The following is a 17,469-nucleotide window of genomic DNA, read 5'->3' as shown; positions in this document are numbered from 1 at the left end:
TTTTCCCCGTGTAGGCCACTGGATATCTCAAACCTGTTTTAATAAGTACTACAGCAATTTTTCAGTGGGCAGCTCTTCGCAAGATGTACAGTACTCTGGAAGAAAAGAGGAGATTGAAGTGGTGTTGCAGTAGTATCTTATTTACCTTTCAAAGCCTTGTTAAGAAAGAAGGTAGAAATGCTATAATGTCTAGGCCCATGCCCATCGAACCTATTGCTATGGGAAGAAATCACTTTTAGAAGCAATGAACCCCTTGTTTTAACCCCAGGAAGGAGAGGGCGTAGGAATTAGGTACTTTGTGTAGTTTTGGTCCCTGTCTTCCCTGCTAGACTGCTGGAGTGTACAGAAATGTCATGGAGTACTGTGCCAGGATGAGGTAGGCTTTTTCCTGAGACATGTCCTTGCTTTGAAATTTGGGTGCCCTTGAGAAAAGATGTAGCCTTTAATGTGCATCCCTTTTGGAAGCAGAAGGATGCTGCCCGTTAGTGCAAACACGTATGTACTAACCATTAGCCATTTCTGAACTTATTTCTGTGTGTAGAGACACGTGTGTGATATCTCTGTGTTCCCTTTTGTGGGGAACTGCCTGAGTCAGCTGGTATTGAGAACACACCTGTGTTTCCCTGATCTCCATCCCACACCTTTTTCTGCTCTGGTAAATTCAGGGCAGGTGGGTTCAAACACACAAGCTCTATCTTTGCTGCCTGTTCCCGAGCCACTGACACAGAGGAGGAGGGTTTAGGCACTTGGATAATGTCTCCAAAAGTGAGCCCTTGGCTTGCTGTGACACAATTCCTGGTGTGCAGTTTGTTTGAAGCTGATTCCGCCATCCCATCTCCCTCTCCTCGGCATAATCGTCTTGTACTTGGCCAGGCTCTGGTTAGCCTCCCATTCCTCTACCAGAAACGGTTTGATTGAACAAGAGAAATGTTTGCACTGGAAAAAGCTGGCCTGGAGCATGTCTGATATCTGTGCATGATGACATCAAGGTGACAAGTGTAGTCATGACCCTAAAGAACAATAGGTAGTAGGTTCATTCTATGCACGTAGTAGAGACTGCATTTCATTTCAGGACAGGAAGTGGCTGCAAAGAAGAGAGAGGAGAATAATTCTTTGTGGAGAGCGAGGCATGTTTTTGGGTGACTATCTCAACAGGTGCATGCCAGTCAACAGTGGGCCCTGTGTCTGGGGATGCCGTCAGACGAATTGAATTTTGCTTCCTGCAGTGCGTGCTTTGGGAACGCAAAATGCCTCTAGTGCACGTAACAGGTGATTGTGCGATCATAGAATATCTCACGTTGAAAGGGACCCATAAGGATCATCGAGTCCAGCTCCCACGTGATGGAACAGTGAGCTGGAGCAGGGAGTATGTGCAGCCTCCTCAGTTTTCCTCTTGTAAATTTTCAGTTTGTTCTGTGTCTTCTCCAGCAGTTCCTGCGTGCACTGGTTGGTTTTGTGGCCATTGTTTGTGGAAGGCCAGCTGCTTTAGAGGCCTCTTGTTCTTGTGCAGAATTTTCAGTCTCTGCATGGTGTTTGTCTGGAGTCTAGTTCCAGTTCCTTACTCTATTTCCAGTTCCTTCATCTGAACAGGAGAAGAATAAATGATTATGGGGGGGATTTGAAGTGTTGACATGCAATTATGAGGATCAGAAAAAGAAATAGGAAGATGGTATCTCAGAAATTTGAAGCCACTCGTGCTCTAGAGTTTGGTAGCAGTTGAAAAATAAACAGCAAGTCATGCCACAGATGACAGTGCACCTTGCAAATTCTCCTTTGTGGGTGTAGATCAGCTGCTGGTACCAGTGGCTCGTTACTGCTGGACTCAAGCCCCATGAAGACTCTGATTGATGAGTTCTGTGCGGGGTGCAAAGTGCTGAAGTTCTGTTGTGCTCCAGTGAGCTGCAAGTGTCCTACATGCATCTTTTCTGCCTAGTTTGGATTTCCTTAAATTTCCTTTGGGACATGTTGGCTGTTAAATGAAAACATTTCTTTTCAGGTGTTTGTGCTGAATGTGGAAGCTCAGGTGCAGGAAAGAGTTTTGTAGCCGCTCTGTTGCAATGATTTTTCTAATATATTTGTACACGTTTTTCTTACCCTGGAGTTTCGTGGTGCTGCTTTTTTTCTCCTTTCAGGGCTAACTGCTCAGCCTATTCCATCTTGACTTACAGGTCTTTTATTGCAGTTTAATAGTTCTTCTTCATTTTTTCTAGGTGCACATAATGATCCTGCTCCTGTCATACATCTTTTGCCACACAGGGAGCCTATGAGGAAGGTATGAAACAGATTGACAGCACAAAATCTTTGAAAGCTAGGATACGTAGACCCGATATCTGTATGTTACCTTCTGAGAAATTTTGCCATGTCTTTAATTTTTCTGTGTATCGTAGGCTGCCTTTCTAAAAACGGGATCCGCAGTTCACTGAAATCAGTAGAAGTAATCCCATCTGACTTGGACAGCTCTAGTTTGGACCATAAACCAGGTGGTGGTGTGTTGGCTTTGTACCATTGGACTAATCAAAAGTATTATCCCCACCTATTATTAAGTCAGTAGCTTTAGTTCTGATGGCATTTCAGGCTTTGATTTGTACCCTTCAGTGGAAAGAGGGTGGCTGAGAGCGTTCTGGAGATGGAAGGTGAAGATGTTGTCTGAACATGCAGTAGCTGAAAGCACAAAGGTGGCAGAAGGCTCAGCCTCGCTCTGGGAGGAAACGCTGTGCATTAAATCCACAGCTAGCGATGATATTTCTGAAGTGCCAGTTGTCAGCACAGTGCCAAAGAAGCAATCTGCTCAGTGCTGGCAGCTTTTCTCCCTTCTGTGCCAATTACGAATGCCATTGACTAGCTAGAGGGGGAAGCCGGCCTACTCTTTGTTGGAGGCCTGATAGGTGTGATGAGTGGAGTTGTGTAATAAGTGAAAGAAAGGACAAATCGAGAGGAAGTGGAGGAATTCCTCAGGGTGCCATCTGTGATGTAGATTACCAGGGAGATAGAGAGGAAGTGGATTTCTTCTTTTGCGGATTAATTTCGCCAGACTGCAATCAGTGAGCTAACATGCGTTCTGCTTTTCATGATCATCAAAAGCAACGTGAGTGCTAACACGTATTGCTAACAGTGTGCTTCCAAATCAGCCCTGGAGAGAAATAATGGAACATACACCTTAAGGCTTCCAGCTACCAACATAAAGGGCAGGAAGGTGAGGAGGTGACTTACATTAACCACGACTTTCTTTGCCCTCTCATCAGCTGCTCAGTACTCACCGATGATTCCCTCGTGCTTGTTAGCTGAGTGTTGAAGGTCAGGCTCCAGCTTTCATTTAATAGTGAGCAGACTGATTCTAGAGGGCAGAAGGAAGTCTCAGAGACCCAGAATGTCTTATCTGCTCAGCTCTGGGGCTTCCATTTGGCTCTCAAAGAGATGATTTGTGCATCACAGCATCTGTAGAGTTTCATTTTTCTCTATAAAATTGTGCATTGTTAAGCCAAGTGGGATTCATCCCCATTGTATCTGCATCACATAACATTAGGGCCTGTGTATTTACTGGCACGTTAAATGAGCTAAAACAATGATACACCTCTGAGGCAGAAATAGACCCTGTTGTTTATGAAGGCCTTGAGTCTGAGTCAGTTTTCCTGAATTTCTTTGTGTGTGGATTTGAGTTTATATACCAATATTATTTATTTCAAAGTTATGCTGTGGTAGCAACAGCTGGCTTTGGACCCAACTGAAACTATTTGATTGCATTCTCAACAAACACAATCTCTACTCCACGGTTTGCAATACATATGTGTTGTCTTATTTCATGGAAAATATGAGCCCCACAGCTCATTTAGTTCTTACTGTTTACTGATATGAATCATTGGAGGACTCTTGTTGTTGCTGCTGTAAAAATAATAATAATAAACCCACCACCACTCTAAGGAAGAACAACTACAAAGGCTTTAATAGAAAAACTGCATTCTAGCAATACAAGCTGTTCTTCCGCAAAACAACATCAAGTAAATGTGCCATTGTGTTCTAGAATGCTGCACGAGTTCTGTGCTGTGTAGGTTTTGAATAACAAATAAGTTGAAAAACTCAAATTTGGTGTGGAGATAGCGACTCACCTGCTAAAAATGTTGGTTTTTATCATCAGTCAATTGGAAGCGAATGTACTGGTTGTATTTTTTAACCTAGTCGGATAAAAAACAAATTTATGACTCAGTTTTTATAACTGATGTCCCATTAATTGCAGCTGAGAAATGTTTCTTGTATTATCAGTCCTTTCCAGAAGTTCTACTCTTCTTGGAAGTGCTAGCATGTGTGATCTTTATGGAAAAGAACTGAGACTGTAGCGGTGAATGTTAAAGTAGCTGCTTAAATCTGTGCACAGAATGAAATGGCAGGTATGTTATTTCGTACTGCAAGCTGTAACACAAGGATGCTTGAAACTTCACTAAAATGGATCTTGCTGTGGGCTACAGTCTGCGGAAGAAATCCCAGCACCATGGAAACAACTAGTGAAGCTATCATTTTGGTGGAGGCAGAATTTTACACTGTCCCTTTTACGGTGGGTTTTTCAAAAGTGCTCAGCGCTGTCTTGACTCTTCTAGCAAATTTACTGGGAGTCTTTTCATGTGCCTTGCTGGGAGCAAAGCTGGGCAAAGATGGTGCTTTTTAAAAAATCCTGCTGTCAGTGTCATATCTCTAAAGTCTGAGCTCTTCATGTTCCATAGAGTTATCAGACCTTCCTTATAGACCATTGTTACATTTATCTGTCATTGGCCTAATCCTGCACTTAATACCCAGGGTTAAGATTTTATGTTGAGCCACTTGCACATAAACTCTCTGACAAAATAGCTGTTGCATCAGTAGTTCTACTTTCTCTGTACATGGACACTGAGTTCAGTACGTCTTCTCCATGACCTCTGACTGCTCCAGGAGTTTGTGAGAGTGCTTGCTGCCCTCCAGGCCGGTCTGCACTTCTTCCAGCTCTCTCTCTAGTGGGCTGAGGTGGTGGGTACTGCTCCTGCAGCTCCTCGTGCTGGCAAGCATCCTCATCCGTTTGGCTCCAAAGGTCCTGAAAGCAGATAAAAGATTAGCATAAATAATGAAGGGAGAGGAAGCTGGAAGATACAGGAGGTCTCTCTGCAAAGCTGTTCTTTAAGGTGATGCCAGATTTAAAAATAATTTAAAAAAAAACCAACCCCCTCAAAAAAACCCCATCACTGGATCCCAGTATCATGTATTTCTGTCTCATATCGTTGTAGCCTACTGATTTGAAGAGAATTACTTCTGGCTGAGACTGACGTAACTGAGGACAAGGTAGGTGTGAGTGTGTGTATATACACACGTGTGTGTGCAGAGAGGAAGAATCTTTGTTGTTACTCTCTAAGTTACTAAAATTGTATTTTTGGCAGCAATTGTATCACTTTATTCTAACAAAGAAACTAGCCTTTTACTAATGTACTTACTTGGTTTGATTTTAGAAATGAAGAGCCAAAGGAAGCTCTGTAGTTTTACCTCTCTGTTAGTTTCCAGTCCCTTTCTTGGCTGTCCTGTTCAAACAGCAATTACAACTCCTCTTAAAAGCAGAACTTTTTTGGTTTAATTACATATGAACAGTTCTTTGGGTTTCTCGTTTGACAAAAGCTGATAGTAATGCTTGTCTTGTATAAGGTTTTTTGGAACTGCTGTGGATTGAAATTGGTATGAGTGGGAGAACCAGGGCTTTTGAATATAGATTCACAGTTTGTTTAGGATATCTGTCTAAGCAAGAGTACATAATCTACAGCGTTCTTGCTTGAGCTGTAGTGTAGAACTGGTATGCTCTTCCATCCAAGGATCTGGTTCCACCCTCTGCTGTGTACCTTGACGTGTAGTTGCAGTTTATTCAGTGTCCTGACGAGCTCACTGTTGTTCCTGTTGGCGTGATCCCGTTGCGTTTCCATGCTGGTCAGGTCATTGTCCATCTTCTTGAGCCTGAGAGCTTCAGCACTCCTCTTTGCTTCAGTCTCCAGACTCGCCTGCAGAGACTCAATTGCACGCTGGTGATTATTTCTGTGGCGTCCAGCGAAGCATATGGTACAGCATTCTGTTATCTTGAGTCTGTTCCAGCCTTTGTATCAAATTATTGCCCACCCAGTAATAAAAATACAGTAACTTTTCAAATCTGTTTAAAACTGAGATACCAGGATTTTGCACCAAGCCATTCATGAATACCTTCTTTTGAAACACAGGGCTGGGAGAGCTTTCAAGACGTCATCTTAAAAATCTGCTGCCTAAAGTCTGGATCAGCTCCTACTAAGCCAGTCCCACTACACAACGTGTGACCAGGCTGCACTTAACTTCCAGTAACGGAGACTCTACAGTCTCCAGCCAGTCTGGTCTGAGGAGTAACTCCCCTTAACGATTACAAAGCTTTCCTAGTGTTTAACTTAGAACCTCCATGCTGCAGCCTTTGCCTGTGACTTAACATCGTATCATCACTACACCTGGTTGTTTCAAATTCTTCCTTCTCACCTTCTGCTGTCAAAGGCAGCTTTAACCTGAGCCATTTTGAACTGAATGCTAATCAGTTTACTTTCTTCAGCCTGCGAGGAAGAGTGCAACAGATGGACGAACAAGTGCCCTTTGTGGGGTTATACATACAAAATCCATCTGATAGAATGTGGGCAGCAGCCACCCGGCTGGCATGCAGCTCTCACATCTGTAGCCTTGGTACCTCCAGGGAAGACTCTGCTTCCTCCAGTGCCACCTGCAGTTCACCCTTCTCAATCTCCAGTCTCTTCTCTATCTTTTGTAGCTCATGAATGCTCTTCCCTCCCTCCCCGCGCCGATTGATTAGATCCTTCATTTCCTCTAGGGAAGAAAACGGATATTTCATGTGATAGGTTTATTTCAGGACTGTGAACTTCACCAAGTGCACCAGACAGATTCTTTGAATGGAAATGGCATGAAATGATTCCAGTCACTTTATATCAGCTGCCCTTTTCTTTCATTGCTAAATATTATCCTGGAGTTCTGAATGAGCCCTGCTAGCTGCATGTGTTCGTGGAGGTGGAAGAATGAAGCCCAGTAAATCAAGAGAAATTTTTTCCAGTTTTTATCTCCCTATCCCCTCTCCCCATTTCAGATGGTTGCTCTTACAAAATGAAAACAGGACAACCCATCGTCCCTGTACAGCAGGATGGGGCTCTCTGCCAGCTGATGTAGGCCAGAGCAAAGGGTTAGGGGAGAGAGCCCAGAAAGCCCTGGGTCTATGCCAGAGAGTCCATCACTGTTTTCTGTTGGCTGCAAGGGCAGCAGATTGTAGCATCTTCTAAATATTTACAGTGTTATTTTCCAGCCTCCTGAAAGAGAACAATTTTTGCACTTTGCAGAAGTGGGTTTTTTTTAAAAAAAAAAAACAAAAACAACCACAAAAATCCAAGGCAGCTGGTCTCCCTGAACAGCCAGTGAGGAAGAAGTGATGCAAAGAGGGAGAGTGAGCAGGAGTTTAACTGACTTGCTCCAAACCAATTCTTGGAGGTGACTAATCCTTCTCTCTGAAGTTAAAGGGAACCTCGTCTTCCCAGGGTAAAGCTGGCCATTATTCATGGTCCCCTAAGTGAATTGCTCAGAATTAGAGAGAATGCTGGTAGCTAGAACTGGGATTGCAGCCTGTGTCTTGTTTAAACCTAATGCTATAACCAGTCCGTTATTCCCCTGTGTGGAGATCTAGTGATGACACGTGGCCCAGCCTGGAGGAATAACCTCAATCCTGAGGTTTCTGGAGTCAATGTCTTGGAAGCAGCACACTGGTGCTAGTTACAATCTTGGGTGATCCGATAGGGATGGGGTGTGTGAGGGCGGACTCTGTCTCAAGAGCAGAATCTCACCCGCAACTTTTAGTGCATCAAATGTACATGCCCAGAGGGTGAAAGCACTGCCAGAAATGAGAGAAGTGGAATTGGTGCTGGAAGACACCGCAAGAGATCGTTCAGTAGGAATCAAAGGGCTCATGATTTGCAGAGTTTTTTTGACATCAAACCAGTACTTACCCTGGAGGGCCTTTGTTCTCTTTCATAAATTCCAGGTGCTCCAAGGATTCTTCATAGGCAGTCTTAAGCTCAAAATTTTCAGGTTCCTTCTGGGAATTATCCACTTCCACCTGCAGCTTTTTGTGTTTTTTGTTTGTTGCCCTTCTCTAGCATCTTATCAAAGGCTCTCTGCTTCTTGTCCAGGGCAGCACAAGAAGCACTGGCCTGGAAAGATAAAGCCAAGCATTCACTGGACACAAGTTTTCTTTACAGTTCACTTCTCTGTGTGTTCTGCCAGCTGGTCACAGTTACATTGGCAGCCACTCTGATGACTGGCAGAGTTTCTCTTGGTCACTCTGAAAGGATGATTAAAATGTTTACGAGGCTTTCTCTCCTCGCCATTAGGAATTTAACAAGATCGCCCAGTTCCCATCAGTGTTGTAGTCTTCCTTGCTCCTGCAGTTATAATGATGCTGCTGTGGAGCAAATGTTTTCCACTTCAGATATTCCTTGTGCAGATGTGCTGTTAGTAATTGCCTGGGTTGATTAGTGTGACTCTTTATATTTCAAAGATGATTCGGTTACAAACAAGATGTTATTCGAGACTATTTTAGACTGTATTTAACTGCTTGTCATGAAGGGAAAGAATAAAGGTACATTTTTCTTTCCTAGGAGCTTTTAATCACAAACATTCATATCCTTATGCTCTGCACATGCGTTCAGATACCATGGTGACAAGCACACCACAGGAACCATAGAGTAAAGAACTGCTTCATTAAAGAAAGTGATGGTGAAACAGATTTTCAGCCCAGTAACGTAATGATGTATGTGAGATTTTCAGCTCTTGAGACCCTGTTCTAAAGCCGACTGCAGTCATTGGCATATACCCAAGGACTTCCGTGGATCTGGAGCAGCTTTTGTGCCTGTTTTAAGTAACATTTTTATTCAAATGTCCCACAGTTGAACTACTATTCATGCTCTTACACTAACACTAGCAAGAGTAGAAACACTAATGTAAGGAAGGAGCATTTGTTGCTGGTGTTTAAACTACGTGTTGTTTAGATCTGCTTTGAGTATGGTGGTTAATAACCAGTGGCCAGCTCACTGGTACTGCAACACAAGAAAGTTCAAAGCAGGATATCGTTATCTTTAAAAAGAAGATGATTACCTTGCCTTGCAGTAAAAGAGGGCTTTTTCTTTAGCTGTAGTCTTGTTTCTGAAAGTCAGCTAATGAGCTTACCAGAAGCATGCTGTGTGCTCCTGGGAATTAGCTACAGCTCTCATCTGGGTTTTCTCTTGATACGAGAAATCTTAGCCTTGCTTCTCATGGTCATACAGATGACTTGATGTTTAATAGAGAGATCTTAAAATACTAAGAAATAAGGGACCAGTCCAAAGCTGACCTGAGTTAGCAGAGATACTGCCAGGACTTCCAGTACCAGGTCTTAGATCTTGCTGGTCAGGCTTGTGTTGGATGCACTCTTGAATGGCTGGATTTCTTGCCTTCTCAAGGTCAACAGTGAGGTCCACTTCTTTACAAAGCCTTTGCCTAGTTTTCTCCATGCCAGGAAGCCAGGCTTGGGCTGATTCAGCTGTCTCCTCTGCTTCTTGGAGCTTCACTGCCTATTTTGTCTTGAGGGAGGGAGGGCAGAAATGCCCTGGCGGGTAAGTAGTTAATGGAGTGAGTAGTGGTAGGAGTCAACAGCCCTCACCTTGACCGTAGTCACTGTTTTCACCAGTGAGAAGGTGTTGGCCAGGCTCACTACAGCAGCAGTGCAGGACTGGAGATAGCACAGCCATTACTGACTTCTCTCCCCGGAGCTGGGGTGCTCCACTTGAACAACTCAGTTCTGGATCAGCTAGAATCATCTCAGGCTGCAAAATACCTTCCTGGTCAGGAGCCAAGTTCTTGTTCTCCATCCCTGTTTTTTCCTGTGCTGCAGTGAGTTGAATTGAGCTCATACAACGGAAAACAGAACTTGGCTTGTCATCATCACTGTTTTCTCTCAAACAGTGTTTCAAGAAATGATGACAGCAAACACATTTGGCGATTCTTCGGAACACAGAATTCTTGCCGGACGTTTGATATACAGGTGCAGCACTAGAATTACTCTTTCGAGATAAGTGGAAATTTCCAAGACAGATGTGACAGAGACCTGAAACACTGATATGTTTTAAGCCAAACTTGTATGATCTGTGCAGATAGACTGCTGTATGATCCACTGCATGGACAGTGGACTGAGAATCAAAAGGTGTGTGTTCTGCTCTTTGCTGCTGACTCACAGCAGATTGTGTATCTTATTTTCATATCCATACAAGGCTCATGTCCCCCACACCACCTCCAAGATATCAGCTGGTAACAAGCCCAGAGATTAATTTGGATGAGAAAGTTCTCCTTTGTGAGAGCTAACACAAAAGATCTGTTACTCTGAAGTGGACAGCGTGCAAAAGAGCAGGCTCTGCGTGTCCCATGACAGCAGCAACCTCTGTAGGTACTTGATAGTCTCAGTTACTTTGATTCTTCATCAAGCTGCCTCTTGAAGTCATCTGCTTGCAAGGTGAGAGAAATCTTTGTGTGGACGATCTGGTTAAGCCTGCTCTGAGCTTCCTTCTGCTCCCATCTCAGCTGGCTGTTTTCAGCTGTGGGAAAACTACATAAGAAGCAGGAGAGAAACTAATTCAACCTGACTGGAGAGATAGAGAACTGAAGGCTAGAAGGACTGGGCAGATTTGCTAAAGGAGACAGGGTGGGGCTGCCAGAGTTAGATGAAATGTAGGGGAAGGGGAGGATCAGAGAGAGGTACCGTTGCACAAAGCTGTCAAGGAATTTACCTTGGAGCCTGATGGCATTAATTTCAGCTTGGCTCTTCTCCACCTCAGCCAGCTGGGCATTGGCTTCAGACAGGTTATCTTCCAGCTTGTGAACACGAGCATCTGAGTTCAGCTGTAAGAGAGAAGTCAGTCATATGATGCTGAGTAAGGCCTGAAGGCCCAGAATATCCTCTCTCTCTTGCAAACTCAAGTTTATTCCAGTTGGTTTATTCCAGTTAACCGTCTCTAGGCCTCCTTGCTAACACTCAGAATAATTCCCTGGACTGCAGGCCACGTATTTTCCTTGCAAAACAACAGAATATACACCTAACAGTCCTCACTCAATTTTTTTGTGTGTGCCTTCTGAATTAGCAACTTTCTAATGAATTTCTGATCACCTTCCACTCCAGCTCTATGGGAATAACAAAGCTCACAGTGCATTTCGTGGAGCCTTGGTGCTTTACTCCTTCCAAGGTCCGCAGTATGAGGGGAAGGTTGGGTAAAGGCCTGCAGGATCTGAACCACTTACGAGCTCGAGAGAAGCTGCTGAAGAAGCTTCTCCGTTTGAGAGTCCCAGTGGCGTTTCTCATTCTCTGAGGACATGAGGAAGGTGTCTGACCTGAGCAGTTGTTGCAACACCAGCTTCTTCCAGGCAATCTTCCTTGTTTCTCCACCTAGTGGGAAAGACGGGGAGAAATTCTTATTTCATGCTAAAGAGCCTATGTATACTTGGATGCATAACCATTTTGGAAGCAGCAACAGCAAGTGTGAGGCATAATCAGAGAGGGAAGAGGAATTCCCAAATGCTGTGCTCTGCTTTAAGTGACATTGCTGCTTTTTGTGTCACTCGACAAGTTCCTTTACCTCTTATTTTCCCACCTGTGCAAAGTGTCTAACAGCACTGACCTATCTCCTGTCCTGGTATGGTTGAGAATTAATTAGCTAGCATTTCTAAAGGGAATTGAAATGGAAATGTTACCTATCATTGATGCTAGCAATTTGTATTAGTCATTAGAATATCTTCATCACATTCTATTAAAATATAACCTTATTGGGACTAAATTATCTTCAGGCTTTTCCATCGTTAATGAATCTGATTATATATTTAACAACCACATCCTGGTAATTTACGTAAGATTTATCAGAGTAGATCCATCCATCGCTACAGAACTGTACGAAGTGGAAGGGCTGGTTTGATAGCTGAAGCACAGGACTGCTCTTTAAGGGTTTAAAGAGTGATAGGCTCCAGACTCCATTTTAACAGGGTAGGTTTAAAAGGTCTCTGTTCATTTTTTATGATAACTCAGTCTTATCAAGAAGATAAAGCTGTGTGAGCAGGCTACGGTGAGGTAAGAGAAGGTAGGATGCTACAACAAATGACCTAAGCCAACTAAGTGTTTCTACTCTGTAGTGAAAGTGTGTTAAGATCTAGTGTCCCGTCTCCTTAGTGGGACCGGCAGGGCACTTAAGTCCCTTTTTCCTTTGTTGAGGCTCCTCCTTACCCCATCAAATAAAAGCACAAGCACCCCAGGAAGCCAAGTGGTCTGTTTGCAGCTCTGAAGGACTAACACCAGCACTTAATTTTTCTCCTGTCACTTAAGCATCCCAGCAGCCTTGCTCTGAAGCACAAGTATCATGTACTCCCTGTGGAGTGCTGTTAGAATTTGAATTAGCAAAGCTTGCCAGTATTTATTAATGATTGTACACATTGCCTAAGCTACTTAGCTCTTTAACTAGGTAAATTAGTGGTTTGGGTAATATAGAATTGGGAATTTGTATTCTGGGAAGTTAATTTCTAAGGGGAGGTTTATCAGAGAAGCCTGGCAGACCCATGACTAAAGTAGTCAGTAGTGACACTAAAATAAAGTTCTAATTTGTGATAATATTTTGAATTTCTAAACCAGTTTTTATCTGAGGATCGTAAGGCCTTACATAAACATGAATCATTTAAGCCTCTTAACTTCCTGGTGATTATACACATTTTATATGTGGGTGAGTGTGGAAGATGAATTACAAATATCAGACAATGAGTCAGAGAAAGGAAACAAAATCCTGTATTTCTGATTCTGCTTGCCTGGACTACTGAACTGTACTTCTGCTTGTCGTTAGGATAATACTGAAGAGCTCAGGGTATGACTGTGGATTCTCCCAGTGACTTTGTGATCAAGTGACTTTTCAGGTGTAGCTCATGCTGTCAGAGCTATAACATAGCACAACTGCACCCAGTGGGATCCTGCACCCTGGGAAATCCCGTTACAATTGACATTTACTTCCTTAGAATATCTTCCGAGTTTGGCTCATTTCATCCCATTGAGGTTAGCAATTGTCATTTTGAGGTCACTCTCTGCTTTATGATGAGCCTTTTCCACCTTGCCATGGATCTTTTTGTTCTTAGTTGTCCTCTGGCTAGTTGAAAAAAGTGGAATCAGTATGAAAAATAACTTTGAATCAAACATATCTGTGGTGTTTATCAAAAGAGCCCAAAATGTCAAAAACGGACAAAAGAGGGCCTTCTAAAATATAGACCTCACCTCATGCATCTGAGCGGTAGGTTTGCTGCTGTTCTTGGTCAGGTGATTGACCACCTTATTGTCCCCACCTTGCAATTTTGTAGGAAGAGAGAGACCAAGACTGGTGCACGGATTTGGGTGAGCAACTAACTACCCTGCCCCAAAACCAGACTGAAAACTCAAAGAATAGATCCATCTGAGGTGCTTCCTGCAAGCAGTACGTGCTTTGTGTGTGCATTTTCAATAGGCCCACAGGAACTTGGTCCAGCATTGACTCTTACAGGAGAATCCTGCTCGCCCCCAGCAATTCACGCAGCTCTTTTGGGCAGTGGCACCAATTGGCAACGCTTCCCTGTGCTGCCATGAGTTAATACCTGGAAAAACACGGCGCCCTTCCTGTTTGTGCAGCGCACCATGGTCTCGCAGTATTTAAGCAAGCAATTGTTGGTGTTTTGTTTTTATTTTCCCCAGACCAGGAGAATGAGCATGGGAGAAAGAAAAGAAAAAAGGAGCCATTATTTCTGCCTGCTGAACTTCCTCCGAAGCCCTGTTCTCCTTTTGGAATTTAGTGACTGAGTCATTCTGAGCAGAGAGATCTGAAGTCAGAGTTCGAAGTCTGTGGTCTAATGCCTGCAGACAGAAGGGGAACATCACACAGGTTTTGTGGATCACACAAGCCGTTGGCAACATCAGGACAAAATGTCACTGGAAACTTGTATTTCTTTAGAAGGAGTCTGAGATTCAGTTAATAAATTCTGAGACATATGAGGCATCTGTGAGTTTAACATCCTGTGGATGTTAACACTGACTTCAGAAGAAGCAGCAGAGAGCCACATGGCTGCTACAGTACAGATTTGAAACTTCTCCAATTACATCAAATAAAAACCAGTTGAGGTGCAGGACAGGGAGAAGTATTCCCCAGGGCGAGGTGGAAAGGAGTTACATGGCCGTGGAGGGGAGTGTTTTATAAGTAGAGGCTTACCAACATTGCCAGGTAAAAGCGGGTATAATTAATAAAGAATGTAGAGGAGACGCACATGTCTTTATGTAGAGAGATCCCCAGAAATTGCTGTGAAATAACTATTAGTGTGGGTAGAAGGGTGAAGTGTAGAATTAAATCCATCCCAGGTTATATGAGATGCTGGAAGACAATATAAGAAACTGGGGGGGGGGGTTCAGATGAGTGAACCTGAGCATCCCAAAGGGTGCTCTGACTGGAAGAGCTGTAACAGTTGTTGGGATTCATTTCCCTGAAGAATAAGACAGAAAAAAACTCTCTGTCATGCTTCGTACCTGCTTTTCCTTCTCAGTTTTCACCAAGGTAGTCTCCAGCCCTCCCAAGTCCCATTTCAAATCACTGAGCTAATCCTCCAGCATCTGCTTGCTGGCACTCATGTCAGCTCCTTCATAGCCAAGATCTGGCTCAGTAGGTCCATCTTTGATTTCATCAGTTGAGCCAGGCACTCCTCAGAATCCAACAAGTGCTCTTGTTCCTAATGAAGGGGTGGGAATCCAGTGTTCTTCCTATGAAAGGTTGTTGCAACTCCTGCCTCTTACAGCAGCAAGCTTCCATTTGCAAGAAACGTGAGACTTTTGCCTCTTCTGCAGAGTTTATTTAGATTCCTTTAACATACCTGTTGCTATAGTTGATCTCAATGTCCTTGACTCAGGCCATAGCTTCTTAAAGCTAAGTATCAAAAAATCTGTTTGTTTGCACGCACACAGATCCTTAAAGAAGAGTTTACATTTTAAAAAGATGCCACCCTGATTTGCTGTAGATCATGCTGAGCATCAGTGGTTGACTAGGAGGAGAACTCGAGACTTGTGACAACAGCTCCTTTGCTTTACCCATGAGGCCTCTCAGTCTCCTGTTTTCTAAGGACTTAAGATGCAGTCAGGCTGCCTGTGAATCTCGTGCATCATCCCCATATGCTCTTTATTGGTTCCATTTTCTGAAAAGGAACCTCTTACGAGTCATTTGAGAAGCCAACGCCCTGCCTAAACGAATAGTAAAGCTTTAATCATCCCCCTGATAACGCTCAGCCTGCAGTTGGACAGGGAGGTCAGTCTTCTGCTGGCTGCTGCTCCTCCTCTACTCTTTGGTGTGGTCCGTGAGCTCCCAAGTCTTTGACCTGATGCTTCTTACCTCCAGTTCCTTCAGTTATTACGTTTTCTTGTCCTGTTGGGCCACATTCAGCAAAAGCTTCACCTGGAAGTAAGGAGTTCAAGCAATGAGGTTCCCAAAACAAGCCTTTTCTATTATAGTGGTCCCTGAAGGCCCTGAGGTGGTCCTTTTATTATCAGATCCTAGTATTTTTTGCATATCAGTGGGAGGCCTGGTGTTTCCTGAAATGCTTGTTTAGTGCAGAAGGTTTCATATCTGTAGTGTAAGTAATACAACTCCTGAAAAAGGTTGTTATGGTGCACAGGAGCAGGTCTGCATGCCAGCACATAAATCAGGATCGTATTCCAAATTCTGAACTGGTATAAATGCAGAGTGATTCTTAAAATTACCTAGATTCGTACCAGTCCACGTGGGACCAGGACCATTTGAAAGCTCTTTTTTTCTAAGGCTTTGGAAGTTCATTTAGTTTGCACTGGTGTTGGGAAGGTGTGTTCCCAGGTAAAAATGCAGATTTCATTTGACCTATACGTGGAAAATTGGCTTTAACATAGTTTTGTTTCACCTAAGCTTGAGAATCTTAGTCCATACTTTCTTTTCTCTCTTAGAATCCAACTGGGTTATCCATCCTGGCGCTAAGTGAAGAGAGTCAGAGCTGGAACTGCCCCTTCACGCTGACAATGTGGTCCTGCTTAAGAGAAGTGAGCCAAGCAGCTTTGTTTCAGCTTTTAAATGAATAGGTAAGTCTTGTATTCCCATGCTCGTAACCTCACCAGTTCTCTCCGTGCTGTTTGAGAAGTGGGAAATCCAGGTCTTGAATTTCTAAGACACTCTCTTTCCGCTCCCTGGAGGTAGCAGGCTTAGACTCAGGTTTCAGGGCTTTCTCCATTTATTAGCTTTTCTGGCATTGATTTGGAAAGAAATCATTCAGGCCCCGTGCCCTATTAATAATTAACAAGAAAGTCTCTAGCTTTCTCAATGTCTTTACTTAAGTGACTGTTATTTTTCCCCCAGCCCTTATCTTCCCTGCCCAGACGCCTCAAGGTTCTCAGTGCCTGTAATTGCCACTGTTTAGTTCTGCAGAGCAGGACAACCTCAGAGTATTTTCCTCACCCTACTGTATGATATCTGTCCTTCCCAGAAAAGCAGCTGCAGAAACTTCTGGACATTGCTCTGAATGGCCATCAGGCCTAGCCTCTAGCAAACAGAACATGTGTGGCTGAGAAACAATCCTGTTTCCAGGCAAGGTATGGAGGGGAACTCAAAAGTGGTTGTGCCCGATTGTGTGCAGCAGAATGCTGGAATCAGTATGTAGTCTCCATCAAATGGGGTAGGCCTTGATGCCCCACGGTTTTTTGGCGTGCAAGGAGTCATAGCAGTTTGCTGGCACAGGAAAAAGAACAACATTATTGAATTTGCTTAAAAAATGCTACTGTAGGTGTAGAAATTGAAGTTTTAATGTACTGGAAGAAACAAATACTGCTCATAAACGGGAAGCTAATTAAAAGGGTGATTTTGCCTCCTGACTTTCCTCTATCCTGCAGCCACAGATGCCGCATACAGTGACAGAAGAAGCACAGATCGAAACCAAAATCTTGTGACACACACATGTGTTGTGATTGAGTTCCAGGAGACCCAGTGCATCACCATGTGAGTTAGGGTTTCTGGGCAGGGATGATGCTCACTGCCGACTTAGAGATCCTCCGGCTGCTGGTCTTTGGAGTGGATGTGCCGGAGGTAACAGAGGTACTCAGCTGTCTAGCTGCAGTATTGTTCTACTGCGTGGAGCCATGTGCAAAAAGCAGGAAAGCTTTATTGCTTCGCCATGTACTGGGATGTAGAATTTGGAAGTCTCAGTTTACTATTTCATGGTTCTTGCTAGTAAATGAATTACATTAGTGGTCAATTTCTAATGCCACCTTGGATTCACAGAATAGTTTCTAATTTTTTTCCCCAACTATACCTTCTTTCCAGCCTCTTTTTTTACTAAATCCTCATCAGGAAGCCATGAGCATGGCATTGCAGCATG

General features: G+C 43.6%; 1 protein-coding gene across 1 annotated transcript; it reads right to left on the bottom strand.

The window, feature by feature from the left end:
- Positions 1-4,881: 4,881 nt before the first annotated feature.
- MYH16 (myosin heavy chain 16) lies at positions 4,882-16,625 on the bottom strand. Its single transcript, XM_086622491.1, is given in 18 exon segments — positions 4,882-4,996; positions 4,998-5,056; positions 5,847-6,036; positions 6,471-6,500; positions 6,502-6,569; positions 6,701-6,837; positions 8,029-8,158; positions 8,160-8,222; positions 9,501-9,620; positions 9,710-9,759; positions 10,830-10,941; positions 13,079-13,214; positions 13,335-13,416; positions 13,831-13,948; positions 14,612-14,718; positions 14,721-14,804; positions 15,356-15,527; positions 16,554-16,625. Coding segments are annotated over 18 exon segments (1,845 nt in total).
- Between the last annotated feature and the right edge of the window lie 844 nt (positions 16,626-17,469).

The sequence above is a fragment of the Tauraco erythrolophus genome, chromosome 17, assembly GCF_009769465.1.
Source record: "Tauraco erythrolophus isolate bTauEry1 chromosome 17, bTauEry1.pri, whole genome shotgun sequence".
NCBI classification, from domain to species: Eukaryota; Metazoa; Chordata; class Aves; order Musophagiformes; family Musophagidae; genus Tauraco; species Tauraco erythrolophus.
Note: the sequence above shows the minus strand (reverse complement) of the source record. Positions and strands in the feature narration are given on the sequence as shown.